Source organism: Sciurus vulgaris (genome assembly GCF_902686455.1).
Source record: "Sciurus vulgaris genome assembly, chromosome: X".
NCBI classification, from domain to species: Eukaryota; Metazoa; Chordata; class Mammalia; order Rodentia; family Sciuridae; genus Sciurus; species Sciurus vulgaris.
In genome coordinates this window covers 2,618,854-2,638,162 of record NC_136471.1, presented here as the reverse complement: position 1 = coordinate 2,638,162, position 19,309 = coordinate 2,618,854, and the positions used below count along the sequence as shown (strand labels likewise).

Genomic DNA, 19,309 nt, shown 5'->3' with positions numbered 1-19,309 from the left:
GTTTTTCTGTAGCCTCCATTTGGGTCCATCCCACTTCCATTTTCCCTGTGTTCTGGAACAAAGGAGTGGACTAGAATGTTTAACCCCATGGGGTGGACTTTACATTTGAAAAAAAAAAAAGAAAACCTCAATTAGGGCCCATAAACCTGAGGTCCTGATAATTAACTATCCTATCTTATTCAGGGGATAAAAACTACCAGTCACAAAAGACTACACTGTTAGATTATAACCTGGGGACTTTTAAGATCTGACAGGATGCCCCATTTGGACAGGGGACACTTCTAGGAGTCCTGCCTGTTGCCCACAGAGTTAAAATACAAGGGCTTCCTGGAGACCCTGTCTATGCAGGCATCTTTGTCTTAGCCATGCTGATTTCTGTATAGAGAGGTCCCTAATGGTCTCTGCATGGTCAATGTGACCATCATTGGGCAGAGTGCTCTGGACATATAAACATCTCCAGTGGACAGAGGTGACAAACTGATATAAACCCCTCATAACCAGTTTGTTGATAGTGCCTTTATGGTATATAATGCCTGGGAGGAACAGACACAAAAGCCGATCTGTTTTGTTGGCAGCCTATGCAAAGGGATCTTCAAGGAAGCCTAAAGAAAAGGATGGAAAGGGCCTCCTACATTGAATATCAACATACCTATTATAAGAAAAAGACCCAAAAGGAGCCTCTGGGTACAATCAACAATGGGGAACTCACTTAAAGTGAATGACATTATTATAATGATAAGGAAGAAAGGTGAGGCTCAATAATATCCTGTGCTTCAACCCATTAAATGCAACCTCGGGAGGGGAGGAAAAATTAAGAAACAATTTTTTTGTATATGTCAGATAGTTTTAGTCAGTTTTTTCACTGCCATGACTAAAGACTTGACAAGCACAACTTTAGGGGAGGAAAAGTTTATTTGGGGGCTCATGTTTTCAGAGATCTCAGTACATAGACAGTTGGCTCCATTCCTCAGGGCTCAAGGTGAGGCAGGGCATCATGGCAGAAGAGTGTGGCAGAGGAAAGCAGCTCACATGATGATCAGAAAGGAGAGAGAGAGAGAGAGAGAGAGAGAGAGAGAGAGAGAGAGAGAGAGAGAGAGAGAGAGAGAGAGATTAAGCTAAGCTCACCAAATATATACCCCAAAGGCACATCCCCAATAATGACACCTCTTCCACAACACTCTACCTACCTACAGTTACCACTCAGTAAATTCCTACCAGGGGATTAATTCACTGATTGGGGTAAGGATCTCATACCTCAATCATTTCACCTCTAAACTTTCTTGCATTGTATCACACATGAACTTTTGGGTAACAACTCACATCCAAACTATAACACAGATTGTTTGATCCTTCTCCTGGAATAAAATCTGTTGTGTAAATTAAAAAGCACAGATGACATCTCACACAAAGAGCAACAATGTCAGTTGCAAGTGCCTTCCAAGTAAAGGAAACAAAGCCTGCTCAGCTGGAGGTCTACTAAAAGTGAGTAAGACCCTTTGGGGCAAAGGGACCCTGAGAAAGGTGGTCAATGTCATCTTAACCAAGATTTTGTTTAGGAAGTATATAACTTGCCCCAGGAAGGAAAAAAAAACATACCCCCTTATGAGAGAGGCATTAATGGGGATCTGTTCTCTTCCAGAAAAAATTTTCAAACATGATTTAAGCCAGCTTTATCAGACACCCTAAATACATCTGACTAGAGAGATCTGAAAGCTTTGGAGAGCAGTTTACCAAGCTGGCATTCTTCAAACTGAAGTTGTCTGTAGTGTTAATTTTTTTTAGATTTATATAAAACCAGCAAATTTAATTGGGGATTTACTTATGTCATTTAACATACTGTAATTGGTCAAAGGTAACCTTTTATCAATAAGATATTATATATATATATGTGTGTGTGTGTGTGTGTGTGTGTGTGTGTGTGTGTCACTGTTTACTCTGGGATGGGAATTTAAATGTATTTTTGGAGAATAATAAGAAGAGTTAAAGTGAAGAGCTCTCTTAGCATTTCTGTTTGAAACATGTTTTAGATGTAATGTTGTATTCTGTTAACTGATATCCAGATATATTCAGGAAATACTATGTGAGAACTTTGTAAAATGATATTTAAGAAAGAGGCACAGATCAACTTCAGAAATAAAGCATTTTACTTAAGGTTTGTCAAGAGCCCCACCTCACCTGAGATAAGGCTGTACTGCTCACCCTTCTCATGTTAGAATGGTTCCAAAATAGCCCCAAATTAAGGACTTAAAATTGTGTTCAAAAGATTTTTTTGTTGAAAGGATTACTGCGATCTCAAAATAAACAGGGGATATAGTACATAACTAAAGGTTTGGGATTGTAGAAATCATGTTTTTTGGTTCATAACTATTATACAAACTGAATGCTTTTGCTCTCAAAAGCTTTTGCTCTCATTTTGTATTTTTCTTGTAAACTTTATAACTTTTGCCTACTAGTGTTTTACAGAAGTACTACTTCTAATAGGAAAACCTGAGTTGATTTTAGACAATTAACCATCACCTACAGGTCAGATAGGAGTAGTTGAACTAATACTGACCCCAATTAACTGGAAGGGTAACTATAAAATTACAGATAATGAAGGTAAAACCCCATACCCCAACTTCAAGACTGGTGATACTGACCTGCTGGATGTTTCAAACCAAAACTTGGAGACCAAAGTTAAGGTAGTAAAAGAGCCAAGGAAAAAGCAGCCAATATTTCCCCCCGTAACTGTAAGATCATCCAGGATCCAGGGAATACTGGCACCTCTCTAAGGGCCCTGAAACCTCCCAGTCAGGGGGACTGGGATAACCCTAGAGAACCCGAAGCCAACCAGGGCACAGTCTCTTAAGAGGAGGGTCATTGGAGAGGGAACGTCCCTGATGCTTCCAAGGAAAACCACATGTGGTCAGCAAGACACTGACCCTTTGGGTATATGCTGAAAAGTAGGATAAGTGGATCAAAAAGCTAAGCCACAATAAGCGGAGGGAGAAGAGAAATTCAGTAGATTAGACAAAAGGAAATGAAGAGAAGGAAGGGAGGATAAGAATAGGAAAGAAAGTAGAATAAATATAACAGTAGGGCTGGGGTTGTAGCACAGTGGTAGTGCGCTTGCCTAGCATGCATGAGGCACTGGATTCAATTCTCAGCACACATAAAAATAAATAAAATAAAGGTATTGTGTCCATTTACAATGAAAATATATTTAAAAAGAATAAATATAACATAATTTTCCTATGTACATAAGTGAAAATATCTAAGTGAATCCCATCATCATATACATCCACATGAATGGAGTCCTAATTAGAATAAGATATATTTCATGCTTGTATAATTATATCATAATGGATTCTACTGTCATGTATAACTGAAAATAATCAATAAAATAAGAGTCTCCATACTCTTAATACTTTCAGCATTGCTCATAAACCAAAGTACAAAGTTGCCTCAGAGACTGAGGGCAAATTCTTAACTGAAGAGTCCTTGTAAAAATAAAAATTAAAAAAAATCAAATTACATATTTCCAAGATGCAGAAGCACAGGATAAACATTCCCATTCCAAAAGGAAGGGGTAGGGGGATAGAAAGGAAGCCTGGACCAAAGCAAGCCCAAAACCCAAAAGGGCAAACATTAAATCCTGTAGCACCATGTCTGGAATCTGGGGTGGCATGATGTGAGTTCCAATGGGTTTGGGCAGACCTGCCCCTCTGGCCTTATTGGCTTCAGCCCACATGGCCACTCACTTGAGCTGGCTTTGCTTGTTGCCTGCAGTTTTCCTCAGCAAATGTTCCACATCTGTAGCTTCCTGGGGTTCTCCATGGCAGCATTAGCTTCACTCTCTCACCATTTTAAACATTGCCCTTTCTGAAGCTGCCCACAGGGATTCAAACTTTGCCATGTTCTTTCTGGCCTCTCAGGCCTTCCTTTGAAATCCAAGTGGAAGCTTCTGTGATCCCATAATCCTTTCATTTTGCATGCCTGTGAAACTAGCAGCACACATACAATGCGAATATCTGTTGCCAATGGAGGTAGCTGGAGATTCTAGTACCATGGCTGCAACAGACTCTGAAGGCCAGCATGACCGAGCACAATGAAAAGAATTGCAAAGTCTTGCAAACAGATTTATACTTTTATGCCTTTGAACATTCCGTGGTATATTCTGGTCAACTCCTGATGTGCCCTCAAGGTATATTTCATATTGATCCAGGACAAAGTAAATGTATTTTTTATATATATTTTTAATTGTAGACAGACACAATACCTTTATTCTATTTATTTTTATGTGATGCTGATAATTGAACCTAGTGCCTCACACATGCTAGGCAAGTGCTCTACCACTGAGCCACAACCTCAGCCCAGATGATTTATTTTTAATGACTAATTTCTTCAGCAACCATGCTTTCTGTGGCTGTATTTTTGAACATAGCACAATCCTGGTCAAACTACAAGTTTACCAAATTATTTTCTTCTTATTTCTGCTCTAGATTATCACAGTAAATCCGGCTAAAAGGAGCCAGCAATATCCATGTCACCTACCTGAATGATGTGCTGCCAGATTAATTAAGTAATCATCTTCGAACTCAGCCTCACACACAGGTCTCCAGGCATGGATAAAATGTAAACAAGTTATTTGCCAGAATGCAACATGAATGATCTCTACTCAAATTCCCAATAGAGTATTTCCATCTGGAATCTCAAGAGCACAGTCTTTATTTCTGCAATCCTGTAAGTTTTCTGTTTTTCTAAGCTCACACCAGATTCATGAAAAAGGCCCACTTACAACATTCTAGGGCTCCTCTAGCCTGAATCTCAAAACCTTTTCAAATTTCTCCCACAAACCAGTTCCAAAGGCTTCTGAAGCACATGGTTAGGTACGGTTACAGCAATGATGTCACCTCTCTGTAGCTTTTTAGCACTGTGACAAAATACCCAAGAAAATTAACTTAAAGGAGGAAGGATTTAAAGGAGGATCAGATTTTCACAGGTTTAGTCAATGGTCACTGGACCCATTGCTTTGGGCCTTCGACAAGGCAGAACATCATGGTGGGTAGGATATGGTGGAACACAGTATTTGCCTCATGGTGACTGGAAATGGGTGTAGGAGCCAGGGACAAAATAAACTTTTCAAGGGCATACCCCTGTGACCTATTTCCTCCAACTAGGCCCTAATTCCTAATGTTTCCACTAGTTCATAACAGCACCAATAGCCTTTAGCACATGGCCTTCAGGGGAAATTTAACATCCAAAACATAACAGAGAGGATGTAGAGAAAAGGAAACACTTGCACAGCATTTGTGGAAACATAAATTATTGCACCAATCATGAAAAATACTATGGAGATTCCCGAAAAAGTAAAAATAGAATGATGAGATTAACAAATCACATTTCTGGGGTTATAAAAAAAAAACAGATTGTTCAGATGTGATAGTTAATGGTGTCTTATCTCCAATGATGGGTTGATGGCCCCTTGAATTGGGGTCTTCTCTAGGTTATTCATACGAGCTTTTCATGCCCATTGTGTTCTTTCCTGGCGAGGCAAATTGGAATTCACAGTGGTGAACCACACCTCCTCATCTTCAGTGACCAGACACTTCTTTGTAACACAGTAGTAAGGAGTTGCATTCTTTCTGGTACACAGTTTCTTTGCACCTTCAAAGAGGCCTTTTTCATTTTTCATGGCTTGCCTACCTTGGGCATGGCATGGGAGTTTCATTATCTACATATCCTGTACCTGCAAATTGCACAAAGGGGTTCCCTCAGAACTCCAAATCAGAAATTGAGTTGTGTTTCTTTTGGCTCTTTGAACTCTGGGTGGATTATACAGTATTCCTTTGACTCTCAGATTAGATAAGTGTAGGAAATTAAATGAGTGACTATTTCCTGGTCCTTTAACTCTCTGTTACCTCCCCAGGTAACTCTCATTCTGTCAGGTGCCTCCTCTCCTTTCTCTCCCACCATTTATAAGCTTGAAGATTGAAGCTTGGATTTGGTTGAATATTTCTAGAAATGGGAAAATTCCCCCCAAATCACTTGGAACTCGATGGTCACTTTGGGAACCTGGGGTCTCCCCAAACTGGCTCATCTAATCTTCCCCCTTCTCATCACCCTGTCCCCATATCCCTTTTCCCTCTGTTCCACCACCTGGGACCTTCCTGTCACCTCCCTTGAATCCTTTCATCTGCCTTTCTCCAACACCTGTTCCCATCACCCCTGAAGACCTGCCTCTTCCAACTCCAGCCCTCAACTGCCCATCGTCACTGGAGCTTTAGACACCTTTTCAGCTTCTGCAGGGGCAGGGGACCCTAAAAGCAACCACCTGAGGCCGAAAAACATCATTGGAAACACTTTGAGTACTGCATCCACTAAGACGGGCTTTGGAGACACCCCAATGTCACTTGGTGCCTCTTCTGGTCTCTCACCCCAAATTTACTCAACAGCCTCTGTAACTTGGCACATAAGGGCAAAAGAAAATCTCAAGAGTCCCCTCCACAAGTGCTGGTGGAATGCTGTAGCCCTCATATGGAGCAGGAAACCTCAACTTGCTCCTCTCCCAGAAATACAATCCTGGTACAAATTCACAGTCATGGGAGGCAGGATCACAGCCAGCTGGCTTACACTGTGAGTTTCATATTCTTTGGTTTATGGCCAACTCATGGCTGAAAATTTTCAATTTAAAGCCTATTGATCTTTATCTGCATCTTTCCATATGTTTAAGTACACGTGTGTGTGTGTGTGTGTTAGATGGTATTACCAAATTGATTCATAAAATCCTTTAAAGGAGCTCTCTATTCTAGTTGACCTAGAGGTAAATAATCACTTATATAAGTTAAATACTCCTAAAATTCACAGGAATTTAGAAACCAACCCAAATGTTTTAAAAATTCAACTTACCTAATTAAGGTAGATCTTTGGTAGAGAAGAATAGTTAATTTTTTTCCTTTAATAAAAGCAGCTAATTTTCTGAGTCATCATTATTAAGAATAATACAAGTCCACATATTAATTTTACCTGGATATGTTCCACTCAAGTTCATACAGGTTTATTTGTCAAATAAACTAACATTATATCTACTAGATATTTAAGATTACAAAAATAATAATCTTGGGTTTAATCAAACTTAGTCATTCAGACAATCTTCATTTCCATAATAGTTATGGTTTATAATGTGCTTACAACATTGTTCCAATGGTCAACTAAACCTTAGGCTGTGCTAGGTTAAGTAATGATTATTAATTAAGTATATAGGTTATTTATAAATGAGTTAAAATGCCAGAGAAACACCAACAAAAAATTTAGGTTTATATACTCTTTTCTTATTATTTTTTGTATGGTGCAAGGAAGGTCTCTTACAGATTTGAGTCTTGTTATAGTTTGGGTCTAGAACATCCCACCAAATGTTCATGTTTTGAAGGCTCTGTCCCCAGTGCAGCAATGTTCAGAGATGGGGCCCTTGGGAGTTGTAGGGATCAGGAGGGTTCTAACCTCATCAATGGATCAATCCACTGATGAGTTTAAAATTTGATGGCATTATTGGGAGGTGTTTGGAGTGGTAGTAGGTGGGGACTAGTTGGAGGAAGTAGGCCATTTGGGACATGTCCTGGAATGATGTATCTTGTCCCTAGCCTCTTTCTCTCTCCTTCCAGCTTGCCATGTGGTAAACAACTTTGCTCTGCCACCATGATGTTTCTACCTTGAAGTCAGTGGACTTTGGACTGAATCTTATGAAACTGTGAGCCAAAATAAATATTTCCTCCTTTAAGTTGTTTATGTTAAGTATTTTGGTGAAAGTGATGAAAAGCTGACTAACACAGGTATTATGATTTGGATATGAGGTGTCCCCCAAAAGCTCATGTGTGACTAAACGGTGCAAGAAGGTTCAGAGGAGAAATGATTGGGTTGTGAGAGCCTTAACCCAGTCAGTGAATTAATCCCCTGATGAGATTAACAGGGTGGTAACTGAAGGCAGGTAGGGTGTGACTGGAGGAGGTGGTTCATTGGGGGTGTGTGTATGGGGTATATATGGTATATATTTTATCCCTAGTGAGTGAGTCTCTCTGTTTCTACTTCCTGGTGGCCATGTTCTGAGCCTCTTTCCTTCACCACACTCTTCCACCATCATGTTCTGCCTCACCACAAGTCCTGAGAAATTGAGCCAGCTACTATGGACTAAGACCTCTGAAACAAAATTAGCTCCAAATAAACTTTTCATCCTCTAATTGCTCTTGTAGATCTTTTTGTCACAGCAGCAAAAGAGCTGACTAAAACAACAGGTCTCTTAATAAACTTGTTCTTTTTTGGGCACACTTAGAGATTATATTGTAAAAAAATTTATATCTATAAACCATTGTGAGTTGTATGTTCATAATCCTTGCTAGTCTGCCATAAAATATAGCAGATGGTTTGCAATTATCTACTCCCTAATTTTCTCTGTTAAACAAAAGTTACTAATGATTAAAAATCATAATCAGTGTATGTAAATAAAAACTTCTTGGAGAAATAATGGCAAAAGAAACAACTTTATTAAGGAAATGAATAATTTTTTCCTAAACCAAAATGAATTGTTGTTCAAAACTGAGATGAGGAAAATGTAGGAAAAAGATGATTAGACACAGAAAGTCACAGAAATTTCATAAAAAAGGAATTTTGTTACTCATGGTCAAAGCTGGGTAAAATCTTAAGGGTTTGTGTTTATGTTTTTTTGAAAAGAAAAAACAGTTTAGTATCAAATGAAAAACTAGAATTTGTTTTTCTCTGTTAAAATAATCATGGATTATTGATATGCTTTTAATAGGCGGTTGTAAAAATTTTTTAATTGAGTAATCTATGTTAGAATACACAGATTTTTATTGGAATAATTTTCTGCTTATTGTGACTTTATCATTGTTTTAGTCAGTTCAGGCTGGTATAACAAAATACCATGGACTGGGTGGCTTAAAGAAGAATTTATTTGTGACAGTTTTGAAATCTGGTAGATTTCCGAACTAGGAACTGGGCCACCTACATAGTATTTCTTGAGGACTGTTTTCCTCATCTGAAGATGGCAACTTCCTTGTATCCTCACATTGCTGGGAGAGCAAGAACTAGTGTTTTTCTCTTTTTATAAGAACACTAATTCCATCACGCTGGCCACACTCTTATGATCTCTAAATCTAATTGCTTCCCCCAAAACCCACCTCTTAATACTAGCCCATTGAGGGTCAGAGTTTTAAAATATGTGTTTTATGGGAACATAAACAAACATGCAGTCCATAACAATCATGTCCTTAATTACTTAAGGGAACCAAGTTTCTCGCTATTAAAAAGCTAAGATGTTTTTCTATAACCGTGTTATCTTCTACATTCTTTAAAAAAATCTTTTTATTGTAACTTCAGTTACATAAGTGATCAAGTGGTGCTTTTCACTGATGCATGATCCTACATAACCAAGTGTTCAAACCTTCTGACAACTTTTGACATTTTTCCTTCCTAAAATTAAATTTTAAATGATATCATCTTCATATCAAATCATCTTTGAGGCTTTTCACAGAGTCCCTGAAAAATCACAAAGAATTTGTTTTTTCATCTAGGAAAAAGGATAGAATAATTAGGGTTTGTATTATATGAGTCACATGGAAGTGCCAAATTTCAAATAATGCTTAGCTTTCTTTAGATGAGATATTAGGAAGGAAATGTTCTTAATATTAAATTTTCAAAAGGTCAATCTAAGCTTCCACTATAACATTACCAAAGGTCATTTCATGACCAAAGTATTTACATTCATATGTACTTTCCACCAATGCAAATACATACCATGGGAGGCAAGAGTACATATTACTTGCCTGTTATTTGCATATAGTAGACCCAGATTGTCATAGGTATAATTTTACCTGGTACACTAGGGACCGCAAACGATAGCCAAATCTTTCCTCTTCCCAACTAGATAAGACAACACCTCCACCAAAAGGGATCATATGAATTCCAAGATGAAGATTCACAAGACAATTATGGTAATGAATCCTGGATAGCCCCTAATGACTCCTATTTTATTTGTGACAACTGTGTCTATTGGTGTATGCCTGCTAATTGGATGGGATCTTGTTATCTTTTCTTACTAGCCCCTATTGAATCTTTAGCTAGACTGCCTACTTTTCTCACCCTTGGTACTCTATTATCCTTTTTGGGGGGGGTGGTCCCAGAAATTGAACTCAGGGGCACTTAACCACTGAACAACATCCCCAGTCCTATTTTGTATTTTATTTAGAGACAGGGTCTCACTGAGTTGCTTAGTGCCTCACTAAGTTGCTGAGGCTGACTTTGAACTCATGATCCTCCTGCCTCAACCTCCCAAACTGCTGGGATTACAGGCAAGCGCAACTGTGCTCAGCTCCTGCTACATTATATAGTTCTAGCATTTAAAGAGATACCATTGGGCTGAGGTTGTATCTCATTATCTCAGTGATAGAGCATGTAATTAGCATGTGTGACACCTGGGTTCAACACCCAACACACTGAGAAGCAAAAAGAGAGAGTGATCATTTAAAATGTCTCAAGGGGAAGAAGTCCCTCTGTTGCAGATCTGGAGAAGGCTTTTTTTTTTTTTTAACTTCTGGTTAGAATGTAGGTCATGACAGACCACTGATCCCACTGTAACAACTACAAAAAAATCAGATGATAACAATGTCATATATTTTTGAAGGACATTTGACAGTTCTATATTTAATGAATTCTAAAGTAACTAAATTCCAGAGAGAGAGAGACAAGCACATACCCGTGGCCATTTTCCTCCCTGGCAATAATGGGCTTGGAAAAGAAAAGATTGGCCCAGACATAGGTGGAAAAATTGCTGGGATAAGGACTGCTAATGATTGTGTGACCTGAGTGGACAGATTGGAATCTGTAGGAACTCCAAATGTGTAGTAGTTCTCCCCATCTATGCATACTCCTAATGGGTCAATGAGTGCAAGGGGACAGAGAATATGACCGAGACTGAGGGAGGTGAGAGAGGGAGAGGAAAGGAGGCGAGAGAGATTGATTGATTGACTTGTGGTGTTTAAACTCAAGTCCTACTTGATGCTAGCATCTGAAGGCAGCATGTCGCTGGCTGTTTGCGGTTCCAAAATCCGTGGATATTTGTCACCGCTTGTAGCAACAACTTGCACGGGTCTTATGGGTGGTGGAGTGGAAACTGAGGCACTTCTATCTTTCTCTTTAGTGCACTGCTTTCTTGCTTGTTTATAGAGGATAGAGGAAATGAGGTTTACTTGCTTTGAGAGGAGAGAGAGAGAGACTGCTTATCAGAGAGAAAGAGACTTTGCTTAAGAGAGACTTTGAGAGAAGGACAGGCTTTGCTTAGATCTTAGAGGAAGAGAGACTTGCTACACCTCACTTAAGTTCTGCTGCTTCTCACTGGTGTGTCCTGCATCCTGTGAACTAAGGGCGCATCCACCCAAGGTGCCCCAGTGATGCGTCTCAGTTTTCCGCTCCACGATCTGCCTTCCGCCGTTTTCTGCTAGCTGCTGTTCTGCTAGCTTTTCTGCTAATGCCTCCTGTGTGTTTTCCCCTCTAGCTGCTGCGTGTGTGTGTCTTCTTCTCTCTGGCTGCTGCCGCGCGTGTCTTTCTGCTTCCACGTGTCTCGTTCTGCTTACGCTTATATCACCTCCAGGATGCGGAGAGCAGGGCCACGCCTCTTACGCAAAGATTAGCAAGAAGCTAGATGTCCGAGCAAGCACAATTAGGAGTGCTTGAGAACACATGCACATACATTGTGTGCGTGGACGATAAAATCACCTGGGTGTGCTTATGTCAATTAACCTCCTCGCTGCCGATATGATCAACATGGCACAGCCCCCAACACAGCAGCCTATAATGTACATAGGACAGGTTCCAACTTCAAGGCACTTGGAACCTGATGCTAACTAAATCAAATTCAAGTCATGCTCCTGCTCAAATCCCGATTGGATTGAATTTATATACCTCAGGTAAATGATAATGCCTGACCATAGAAAGTATATACCCTCACTGGGGAAAAAACCCATACAAAAAACCCCAATCTATGTAGTTCTTTTAAACACAATGTGTGGCATACAATACAAATCCAAAAATGTGAAGTAATGGGAAAATATGACCCATGATGACAGTATTGGAATTCATCGCTTCTGAAATTATATTTTCCAAAGCAGTTTCTGGACCAGTCCAGATTCCTGAGATGGGGAAATAGACTCTATCTTGTAATGGAAGCAGCACTGAATTCATAATATAAAGGGTGTTAATACAGAGAAAGTGCAGAATCAGGAACATTAAAGAGTCAATCTAACACAGGCATTCAAGAGCAAGTTCTTCACCTACACTGTGCCTGGAACATCAGATGTGTTCTGCCTCTGCAGCAGCTACCCCACTGCTCAGGTTTCTGGCCATGGGAGGTAGGTACTCAGGGTGTGCTGGGGTCCACTCTCAAGGCTAGTGGCCAGATGGATAGCCAGACCCAGACATGACAGAGATCAGCAATGCCCCCAAAGTCCATTCTTGAACAATGTCTGCAAAACAGACTCACACTTTGTCACCTCAGCCAATCCTTGTTTCCTTAGGAAAGTAATTCCAGTGTTGCTCCTCCTATCACTTTTTCCTTCAGAGTTCAGATTTGAAAGCACTGGTTTTCTGCTCACTTTGATTCTGCAGATGTTGTGGTTGCCCCTAGGGAAATGCTGCCTTCAGAAGCAGCTGCAACAACCAGCTTTCAATATCCTCACCATTGCTGGTCTCATCACCCCTTTCTACTTCTGTGCCCTATGGTCATTTCCTATGCCCAGTGGAAGGTAAAGCTCTATGACAACCTTGCAAGAAGGGGGTTATTATTGCATATTTATAGAGGAGGGGCACAGGTCTTCAGTAATTTGTGCAAAATCACAATTTAGCTACAAAGTGAATCCAGCTTTCAGGGCTGGGGGTACATTTCAGTGATGGAGTGCTTGCCTAGCATGCCTTAGACCCTGGGTTTGATCCCCAGCACTGCCAAAAGGAAAAAGAAAAAAAGGAAAATGAGCCCAGTTTTGACTGACTTGAAGCCCATACTCTCTCCAATGCAATGGCTTCCTAGGTGATGAAGGCTGGCTTTGCAGTATGAGGAGCTGAGATGAGGCTCTTGAGTCAGGAAGAGTCAGCTTCTACCTGTTGAAGAGGGGCCTAGAATAATGAGGTGGACTTGTAAATGCAGAGTGACACTGGGGACCTAGTCTGGAGCCCCAGAACTTGGCTGTCCACTAACTCTGAGCTTCCAGCCCCAGCCCGACACCATGAGTTTTCTCTTTTCCAGCCACCCCTCCCCCATCCCTGCACTTCCATTAGGCCATCTTGTTGGTGGAGGGCCAATGGATATGCCTGTTGATCCTGGAGGCTCCAGGCCTTGCCACGTCAAGCTCTTACCACTGCAGATGCTGTCACCACTGGCAATACTGACATCTCAGTCTGTCCAGCCATTTGCCCTGCACAGAGGCACTGAGATCTTTCTCCCTCATCCACCTGGGGCTTCTGGGAGAAGTGAGAATCCCACGTGGCCTTAGGACAGAGGGTCTGGGAGACCCCCCTCTTCCCCCTCTCCCCGCTACAGGCAGACTGCGCAGCCCTGGGAGGTCGGCTGAGGAGTTCTTGGACCTCCTGCTCCAGGACTTTGAGACGGCCTCCAGAAACAGCTCTGCAACCTGAAGGCGGCAGAATCGAAGTGAGCAGGCAGCCAGGGACCTTGCTCAGAAGGGGCTCGAGAGTGACGCGAATACCCTGGGAAGAGGCTAGATTGCCGCGGTAGGCAGTAGACGAAGGAAGGGGACACAGTATGATGCGTGCAGACACCGGAGGTGGTGCAGCCTCCCGGCTGCAGGAGTCTGAGTAGGGAGAGCTCCCGGCTGCGGCTGTGGAGCTGGTGCTGACTGCAGAGGAGCAGGAGACACTGAAAGAGGAAGAGGCTTGGGGGTGTGTGGGGAGGGGTCTCTTGGCTCGGGGTGTGGGAATCGCGAGAGGATGGCATCAGGTAGCGAGTGTCAGGGACCGAGGATTGGAAACTCTAGGTCCCGCGCTGGGAAAGAGAGGAGCCGAGGGCTTCTAGCTGCAGGGTTGCAGATGGTAATGGGAGGGGCTTCCACTGTTAAGGTCGGATCAGCGGAGGTCCGCCAAAGTGAAAGGGGTTTTCACTACAACAGGAGGGTTACACTCAGGGACTCAGTCTCTGCATTGCAGGACCAGAACAGGGAATTCTGGCTGCGACACTGGGAAGGAAAGATGCTTTAGGCTATTGCTGGGGAGGGTGGTGGTAGGTCTCCAGCTGTCCCTGGGGTAGGGCTGTCTGGCACCAACATCCCTTTCTCCCCTCGTCCTCACAGGCTGCAGCAGAGACTGCCACCCTCAGCTCACACCCTGTTGGATCATGCTCCCCCCGACCAGGTCTGCTGCTATGGCGCTGGCGATGCTGCAGGACTGGTGCCAGTGGATGGGCGTGAACGCGCAGTGCTCACTGCTCATCCTGGGCATCCCTGATGACTGCGACGAACGTGAATTCCAGGAAGCCGTGCAGGCTGCCCTGTGGCCCCTGGGCAGGTACCGAGTGCTGGGCAAGGTCTTGAGGAAGGAGCTCGGGGCCAGGGTAGCCTTGGTCGAATTCCCTGACAGCTTAAACAGAAGTTTGATTCCCCGACAAATGCCAGGCAAGGGGGGACCCTGGACTGTGGTCTTCCTGCCCCAGGGCTCTGATGATGAGTTACAGGACAGACCCAATTTCACTGCACAGTCTCAGGGGCAAGAAGTGGCAGCAGCTGTAGGTGAGGGAGGAGCAGAAGATGAGAGAAGAGCTGCAGGTGAGGCAGAAGAAGCAGGTGAAGTAGGAGTTGCAGATGAGGCAAGAGCATCAGATGAGGAGGGAGCTGCAGGTGACATGGGAGTTGCAGGTGTTCTAGGAGCTTTGGGTATGGTAGGAGCTGCAGGTGATGGAGGAGTGGCAGGTGAGGCAGGAGCTGCAGGTGAGGCAGCAGCTGCAGGTGGGGCTGAAGAGGCAAGTGAAGTAGGAGCTGCACATGAGGCAAGAGTGTCAGATGAGGAGGGAGCTGCAGGTGACATGGGAGTTGCAGGTATCATAGGAGCTGTGGGTATGGCAGGAGCTGCAGGTGAGGGAGGAGCTGCAGGTGATGGAGGAGCGGCAGGTGAGGCAGGAGATGCAGGTGAGGGAGGAGCTGCAGGTGAGAGAAGAGCCGCAGAGGAAGCAGAGGAAGCAGGTGAAGTAGGAGCTGCAGATGAAGCAAGAGAGTCAGATGAGGAGGGAGCTGCAGGTGACATGGGAGTTGCAGGTGTTCTAGGAGCTGTGGGTATGGCAGGAGCTGCAGGTGAGGCTGGAGCTGTAGGTGAGGAAAGAGTCTTGGATATGGCGGGAGGGACAGATGAGGCAGGAGCCCGGACCCAGCAGTGGAACCAGGCCCTGCAGCCAGTCCTGGAAAACATGGCCTATGAGGAACTGAGAAGCTTTTCTGGGATGGAAGAGCCAGCCTGTGGGGAAGACTCCTTCGAGAGCTGGCTGGATCATGCCAACGACATGCTGTACCTGTGGCGCCACATATCGGAGAGGGAGAGGAGGAGGAGGCTGGTGGAGAGCTTGGGTGGGCCCGCCCTGGATCTCATGTGCGGGCTCCTGGAAGAATATCCAGACACTCCTGCGCAGGACTGCCTGGCGGCGCTGGTGCAGGTGTTTGGGAACAAGGACACCCGGATGACCGCTCGGCTGAAATTCCTGACTTGCTCTCAGCGGCCTCAGGAGACTCTCTTTGCCTATGTGATGCGGCTGGAAGGCCTGCTGCAAGTGGCCTTGGAGAAGGGGGCCATCCACCCTGCTATTGCAGACCAGCTGCGAGCCCGGCAGGTGCTGATGCGGGCCCGACCCAACCAGATGCTCCAGAACAACCTGAGGAGGATGCGTCTGGAGAGGAGGCCACCTGGCTTCCTAGGGCTTCTCCGGCTCATTCGGGAAACAGAGGCATGGGAGGCTGCCCGAGCTAGGAATGAGCAGTTGGAAGGCCAGGAGGGAGCCATAGTACACAGTGGAGACCCAGCTGCTTCCCAGGGTGTGCAGGCCCAGGGAGATGCTGCTGAGTCTGCCCCTACCACGAATGACACCTCCCATCCCTACCCGGGTAATGGAGATGCCAGTGCAGTTGCTCCTGACCCTGAGCATGCTGCAGAGGGTAATTCTGGTCCTGATGATGCCATAGCGTCCCCTGCCATTCGGAGAAGTGCAAATGCTTTGGTCCCTGCAGGCCTAGACCAGGCAGGACACAATGAGGCCCCAGGGGCCCCCACCCCAGCCCGCATGGGCAGGGTTTCTGACGCTAGCCCAGGGGGGCCTGGCTGGATGCCAGAAGACCTGGCCCAGGAGGAAGAGCGGGAGGCCTAGGAGCCCCTGCCAGAGGAGTCGGGAAATGAGGATGGAGCTGGGGAGACTGGCCACCCCGAGTCCTCCCCAGGCGAATAGGCTCAGAGGGCCCAGGGGCCTCCTCTCCTCTCAGGCAGCAGAGCCCTGGAGGCAGGGGCAGGCCAGGCCAGGGCCTCCGCCTCACCCCACATCAGAAGCAGGGCCCAGGGCAGGGCTTGCCCAGCCCAGAGCAAGCCCCTGGATGCCCCCAGCTCTCCAAAGAGGCCCTGGCCACCACCACCAGACCTTCCCGGTGACCCCAGTGACCACGTTTGGCACCAAATGGAGCAGGAGAGGTGCCGGGCCCCATGGAAGCCCCAGCCCCAGTCCTGGCCTAGATGGGGGGCTGAAGACACCTGCCACCTGCACTGGACTGGGAGACATTGGGGGAAAAGTCCATCTCAAGGGTGCCAGCTGCCTGGCTCTCCCAACAGGGGCATACCACCCCCATTCACTGTCCCCAGGACAGGCTGCTCCCTGTCCCCGGGAGCCCACCCTTATCCGTAGGCCCCATAGTGACCCACCTCAAGCAAACACCCGCCCCCACACTAGCCATCGTTCCTGTGCAAAGCCGTGAGGTGTGTGTGAAGCCCGGGCGGAGGTCCCTGCCCTCGCCGCCGGCCACCTCCAGGCCCGGGCTCGTGCCGTGAGCTTCTGGGCGAGCCAAGGCCCTGCTCGCTCCTGTCCAGTGTCGTGAGCTCAACCTCTGCTTTCTCGGTGTAGATCTAGGCCAGCTGCCTGCCGCTTGTTCTCGTGGAGATGTGTGTGTGTTCTTATCTGAGCAGTTCCTCCCAGGAGGCCCTGAGCCCAGTCCCCAGGAGACGGAGACCCGGCCGGCGGGAAGGATGGACGGCGAGGGCGTGGCTGACGCCCACGGCGTGGTGGTGACTGCGGCCTCGCCTCGGGCAGGAAGCACCGGACCTTGGATGGAGGGGGAGGGCCCGGGCCTGCGCGTGGACGTTCCAGCCCTGTTGTCGCTTGTGACTCAGTTTCCTCGGCTTGGGGGTGTTCCCTGTCGTGCTTTGCAGTGTGCCGTGACTGTCCTGTGCCAGCCGTGTAGGGCAGGGGCCGCCCCACAGCAAGTCAGCCAGCCCCTCAGGGGGTTCCCGGTTGGAAGTGAGTGCTCATTGCCAGAGGCCATGGTCCTGGCGAGAGGCAGACCTGGGGCCCTCAGGAAGGGAGAAGGTGGCCGGAGGGCCCCAGCGTGGCGGCCAGCGAGGAGACACCTGTCTGCAGCCCCAGGAGGAGGGGGGCCCGGGACCTGTGGCCTCGAGTGGTCGTGAGGAGTCCCTTTAGGTGTTGTCATCCCCTTCTCTTCAATGGTTTCTGTACATGTTTCTCTTCAATAAATCTCATGGATGTTCCAGCTGAGTCTGTTATGCTGAGGGCAATTGGGTTGGGGGAGTGTCTTTGGAATTATGGTGGTGGGGCAAAGAGATTGGACTGGTGCTCTGATCCGAGAGTGGTTTGCGGGTATTTTTCTGGTATGGTGTGATAGGGCTGTGGAATACTCTAATTACCAAAATGTTGTGACCAAGAGTCACTGGCTTATAAGTCCAGGCACTGAAACCCAGGTGATCTATCTACATTGGGCCAGTATTCAGCAACCTCGTGGATGAGTGCAGTGGCTATCTGGATCATCGTGTCTCATTCTGTGTATTTTTAAGTGGATAACACATTGAATCTAGCGTACGGGACACTGGGCCATACTCCAGGTGTATAGTTGAGATCCAGCCTAGACATATTTCTAATAGTTCCCTATTTTATTACATGTCTGAAGTGTAGTGCTAGAGGGCTCACGATCTCTACAAATGAATACAAAGTTTCTTGATGAGTGTTTCACAACTGTGGCTGCATTTGAGAATTACCTGGGAAGAATTTAAAAACAAAGGTTTTCCTGAGCCCCACCTGGACTTCTGGATCTGACTTTTCTGGTGGTAAGCCTCCACCATTATGCGGGTTTTTTGGTTTGTTTTCGTTTGGGTGCGTGTGTGGCACTGGGGATGGAACCCAGGACCTCATGCATGCTAGGAAAGCGTCCTACCAGTGAGCTACTTCCCAAGAAGCAATGGCTGTCTTTGTAAAGGCTCCCCGTTTTCTCTCTTCCTCAGTCTAGGTGAAGAAGCCTTGGTCCGGGGGTAGTGGTTCAGAAGTAGGGGCATGTCTCAGACCCCCCGACTCATGTCCGGCTGCCACAATTGAGGATGGGTGGACTACTGGCTTTAAAGGGCAGGGCAGACCAGGTGCGCCGCTGAGCATCCTAGAGTGCACAGCACAGCGCCCAGGCCCGCAACGCGCAGAACAGAATTATCCGGCCCAACACCTTAATACTGCGGGGGTTGGCAACCCTGCTCTGGTGCGCTCATGACGTCTTTGGGAAGAGAGGCTTAGGACGCAGCAGAGCGGGGCGCCTGCGTGGGTACCAACCGGCCTCCTGCGCGCGCGCCCCGTGGAGCGTGAGGCCGCAATGCGCGTGCGTGCGCCCGGGCCGTCGGCGCTCGCGCTCGGGCCGGCGTGGGATCCCGGCGAGTGCGCCTGCGCGCGCCGCCATTTCCCGCAGCCGCGAGCCGCCAGCCGGAGGCCGCGGGGGCCGCCGGGAAGCGCGCCCGTCGGGCCGGCGAAATGGCCGCCAGGGGCGAGGCGATCCTCGGCGGGGCTGGTCCCGAGGCCGCGCCCTTGCCGGCCGCGAGGTGGCGCGCGAGGATCGCGGATGGGCCCGGCCGCCCGGCACGGGCTGTGTCCGCCCTTCCCCCACCTGCCGGCGCGGTGGGTAGCGGTGGCCTCAGCCGGCTGGCCTCGGGGAGGCCGCGAGCGCCTGGTCCGCGGGCTCGGGGGACCGTCGCTGCGGGACACCGGACAGTGGGCTGCGGCGGGGATCGGGCGCGGGCTGCG

The 19,309-nt window shown here is 46.7% G+C and overlaps 1 protein-coding gene across 4 annotated transcripts; it reads left to right on the top strand.

Moving 5' to 3' along the window:
- Positions 1–13,450: 13,450 nt before the first annotated feature.
- Positions 13,451–16,877, top strand: LOC306651683 (paraneoplastic antigen Ma6E-like). 4 transcript variants are annotated; one of them, XM_079124390.1, is made up of 3 exons: positions 13,451–13,690; positions 14,346–15,176; positions 15,267–16,877. In XM_079124390.1, the coding sequence occupies exons 2-3, from the start codon at positions 14,390–14,392 to the stop codon at positions 16,397–16,399; spliced, it is 1,920 nt and encodes a 639-aa protein (XP_078980516.1). In that variant the 5' UTR covers positions 13,451–13,690; positions 14,346–14,389; the 3' UTR covers positions 16,400–16,877. The 4 variants fall into 4 exon arrangements, with proteins under 4 accessions (XP_078980516.1, XP_078980513.1, XP_078980514.1 ...); XM_079124387.1 differs by having other exon boundaries at positions 14,346–16,877; XM_079124388.1 differs by having other exon boundaries at positions 13,451–13,770; positions 14,346–16,877.
- Positions 16,878–19,309: the final 2,432 nt, after the last annotated feature.